General features: G+C 29.6%; 1 protein-coding gene across 1 annotated transcript; it reads left to right on the plus strand.

Moving 5' to 3' along the window:
• The first annotated feature begins 1,992 nt into the window (after positions 1-1,992).
• On the plus strand, positions 1,993-4,126 carry LOC119663905. Its single transcript, XM_038073496.1, has 2 exons — positions 1,993-2,266; positions 3,122-4,126. The coding sequence occupies exon 2, from the start codon at positions 3,202-3,204 to the stop codon at positions 3,853-3,855; it is 654 nt and encodes a 217-aa protein (XP_037929424.1). The 5' UTR covers positions 1,993-2,266; positions 3,122-3,201; the 3' UTR covers positions 3,856-4,126.
• Positions 4,127-4,410: the final 284 nt, after the last annotated feature.

Genomic DNA, 4,410 nt, shown 5'->3' on the forward strand with positions numbered 1-4,410 from the left:
AAGTAAAGTATTTGTTACGAACAATGACGACACGAAATATGAATAATTAACGAAATCATTTGTTGATAGTTAATTGGAAATTTGGTATGTACTACCAAAAACCGTTCAAAATAGACAAACTTTTAGTGTTGGCAACCATGTGATTAGAACTGCGTATTAGTTAAGCGATTTTAAAGAGGTTGGACTAAATAAGCCAGCAGTGTTGTTGTTTCATATGTTATTTTCAAAATAAGCAGTTGTTCTTTTGTGATATGCTTACAAAAGAAAAGGCTATTATTACAGCTGAATATCTACAATCTTTGACTAAATATCTATATTTAAAAAATAACTAAACAAATTTTTTAAGTCTTGTGTTTAACTCTGCTATACTCTGAGTATACCCCAGCTTTGGAAAGAACCGGCAAAGGTTATTACAAAATATCAAATTTACATTTTAATTCATCCTTTTATTTTGGTCTTAATAAAATAAGCAGTCTCAGAAAATAATCAAAATTGACTGCAATAAAAGGTAGTAGCGATCATAAAAAATATGAAAACCGTACAGACAATGTTCGCACCAACTCACTTACAGTTATAGGTCAAAGATCTAAACAAGCAGTTACTAAACGGGCATCAAGTGTAAATAATTGGATCAGGAACTTGGCACCAACTAAGTCATACACAGAATTTCGTTTAAATTTATACTTGTTATGAGTAATATAATATTTTATTTTCCTTAAAATTTTTTTTTTATTTTTGTATAACTTGTAAGAATTGTTTTTTAATAAAGTTTTATAATTAATGTTAATAGCTCATATGTTTAGTTTTATGATTTTATTTATACATTTGAGTTTTATTCAAATTGAAAACAAAAAATGCGTTTGTATTCTGTGAGAAGACCTTACTAAAATGATAAATAAGCTTATAATTATTATTGTAAGTGAATAAGTGGATGAATTTAGTAATCTACAATAATAAAAAAATATTTTAATGGCAGTATTTTCAAATTCCCAAAAATTATGTTAAGACATTATGTTAAGAATTAAGACATTATGCCGAAGCCGCATTTTATTGTTTATAAGTCGAGTGACATATTTTGAATCGTTAGTATTATAAATATATGTCCCTACACCCCACCCTACACTCAATTCCATATTTTAGTTCTGAATAAAATAAACTATAATACACACATTTTAATCATTTGATTTATGAACATTCCAGAACAGAAGACAGCAACTTTTAAATACAAAATCCATATAATTAGCAAATGCTATTATTAGATGTAGAAAGGTTATACAACGAGCAGATATAGGTATAACTTAACATACTTACATATAAGAGGTACAACTAAACATATTTGCACACAAAATAGCAAAATAGTATTTTAATAGTATATGTTATATAATAGCACAAATTTTCAATCCAATGCAGGGTCTGAAATTAACTTCCTACCCATTTACAACAATAAATTCGGCTTCTGCTGATATAAAAATTAAAAAAGGTTTTTTATTTTTTCAAAATAAAATAAAATAAAAAAAACTCATAAGTTAGATACGTATCCAAAGTAACATAAATATATAAAAGTCTATTATAATTAATTGTCGTATAGAGATTTTATATAATGAAGCCACATTAGTTTTATGTCGTTCTACAAATGAATCGACGGCTCAAAACAATTTCAACACTTCTGTGTGTATTCTGTGATTAACACAATTTTTTCAATAAGTTATGGACAAGAATTGCCATATCCACATTATAAAATTATATTGTATTAAGGCTACCATATTTATTTTTATTATTGATAGATACGTAATGATTTTGTTGCTACGTTACACAGTTTATAAAGACATATCCAATAGAACTTTCTTCAGCAACATGGATTTAACCTACTGGAAACGAAATTATACTTCCTTTGAATTTTAAATCTAAAAAACAAATTAAATCAGGTTTTCCTTGAGATTTAAAAAGTTTTGACTTAGCATATTTGACAACATTTTCTTCATAATTTTTCAGAAACAATTTTGTGTTTATCTATTCAAAATTCCCGGTCACTTCAAAACATGTTTCGAACTTTCTTCAACAAAATTTTTTAATATTTAGGGTATCAAGAAGTATATAAGGAAATAAAATATTTGGTAACGTGCCATTGACAAGGTGTACAAGAATATATAGAGTCCGAAGATAACATTCGGAATGCAACCATCACGTTTTCCTATATATAATAAATCGTAATTCACGCTTAACAATAATTTCTCGTTGGAACATAAACTTCTAATTGGGATCCAAAGTAAGTTTATCGGTTGTTTTAAGACTCCATTAATCAATGTGCTAAAGTCAAAGAACGAAAGTCGTAAAGATCACTTTGAGATTTCATAACCTAAACGTTGACTCAAGCTCTTAGTGTATAAAAATTTATTATACCTATATTATTCATACTAGGTTGTGAAAAAAGTCTTCTGCAGACTACTACATATGTATATAAAATAACAATGATTGATTATTGTCACAGTAGTCTGTCTGCGCGATTGGAGCTGACCTTCGCGGTCACTGGCTTTGTTTTATCTTTTTTTCTATATTTCCGCCGACAGGCTTTCATTTGAAAGCATATAGAGCACCAGGTTTAGGCGGCTTCAGCCAATATCGAGAGGTTGTTTCGGCCTATGTGAAGAAAAAAATTCATCCGTAAAGAATTTAATTTTCCCTCTACCATCCATTTTTGAGAAACGTGCACGGATCCGCCATTTGGATACGCGCATTCTGGTGACTTTATATACACTTCAACGGATTTTATATAAAATATACCTATTTCGAAATATGATTTTTATTCCCGCAGGAAGTTTTGTTGAGTGTAAGTTTTAATAATTTTTTATGACATCGTTCTTGTAGATCAGATATCAAACATGTAGTAAAACTGCATGACAGATACTGACAGTTTTGTATAAATTACAAATACTCAGTTAATGACTGTAAATGCTAATAAACTTATTTTAGAGAGTCTTGAGATAACGTCTTTCGAGAAAACGTTCAATAAACAAATAACATAATAATATGGAATATGTGAAATCAATGAAACAATTCTAAAAATTGAGTTTGTCTAGTAATATGCTAAAAATTTTTTTCTCCGTAATAAATTTTGCTTTAGAACACGAGTTTTGTAACAAGAATTGTTGGCCTGACGTATACTAGATATTTAATACATAATCATTTAATAAACAAGTGAAAATGATTGAAAGTTCGATATCTGACAATGCCACTAAACCTGAAAGTATAACATTAAAATATAAAGGTGATGGAACGTCTGTGTCTCCTAAGGATAGACAATATGGAGGAGATACAATATTTCAAAATAATGATTGCCCCTTAACAAGTGAACAATTCTTAAGAGCAAGACAGAAATTTGTTCTTCTTGAAAATGAAAATAGTACAAACGATAGGAATGCCTCAGCAGGAAAAGATGTTAATAAAAACAAAAACAGTTCCAAACCAGTTGAAGCAAATAGAAATCTTTCGAAGGAGTTTGCAGAGACAAGTTACTCAACCATTAACACTGAACATGAAATCAACTCTCCATTTCAGCCTCTACTCTATGAGGGATCAGCCTCCACAGTCTCACCTGTAGAATTGAATACAATAGGTACAACTGACCTTCAAAAAGAATTTGATTTTAAAACGATACGAAATAAATTTAAAAATTGGGCGGAGCCCAAAAACGATAACGTAAAGAGGTTAATAGCTAAACTCGAAAGAAAAACCAAGACTAGTGAACACAATGGAAGAGATCAAGTGAAAAGGAGGAAGGAATATGGCAAGATGATTTATGAGGAAAATAACACAGAAAATGATGAAGGCAATAACCATCGAACCAACCCGAAATAGGATCAAACTTGTGCCAATGAAAAAAGTTGCTCAACTACTACTACTTAATTTTGGACTCACTGAACAAATCATATCCAAATAATGTCATCAACTAACATTAGGTTAAATTCTCATACCCGGATAATAATGACTAATTAATATTTACTAAGTAAATGTATGAATAACATAGTATACAAAAGTCATCTTGAAAAACTTAACACCCAAAACCCACATCCCAAACCCCAAACCTTAAACACCATTCAACTTTTATCTTAATAAATAAACACATGCATGAATTACGAACCAACAAAAGCTTTTATTTAATTTACCAGCAAAAGTGGATATCACTCGTTTTATTCAAAATAATAAGATAGTAATAGGGTAATAAATAAAAAGAAACTCATTACAGAAGTAATAACTTAGTGTTTCCCAGCTATAGAATTGGTTAGAACGTGAAGTGTCTCACAAGCTTGTCATCTGACAAACAAGTAAAAGATTGCCTAATATGACTAATCGTTCAAAAGTTACTGCTCTTGAAGGTCAACTTGCGATCAATCGATCACAAGTTACTGTCCT

Source organism: Teleopsis dalmanni, unplaced genomic scaffold (assembly GCF_002237135.1).
Source record: "Teleopsis dalmanni isolate 2A unplaced genomic scaffold, ASM223713v2 unscaffolded_contig_1093, whole genome shotgun sequence".
In the NCBI taxonomy this organism is placed as follows: domain Eukaryota; kingdom Metazoa; phylum Arthropoda; class Insecta; order Diptera; family Diopsidae; genus Teleopsis; species Teleopsis dalmanni.

Coding starts and splice junctions, on each gene's coding strand:
- LOC119663905 (XM_038073496.1), top strand. CDS start 3,202: ATGATTGAAAGTTCGATATCTGACAATGCCACTAAACCTGAAAGTATA.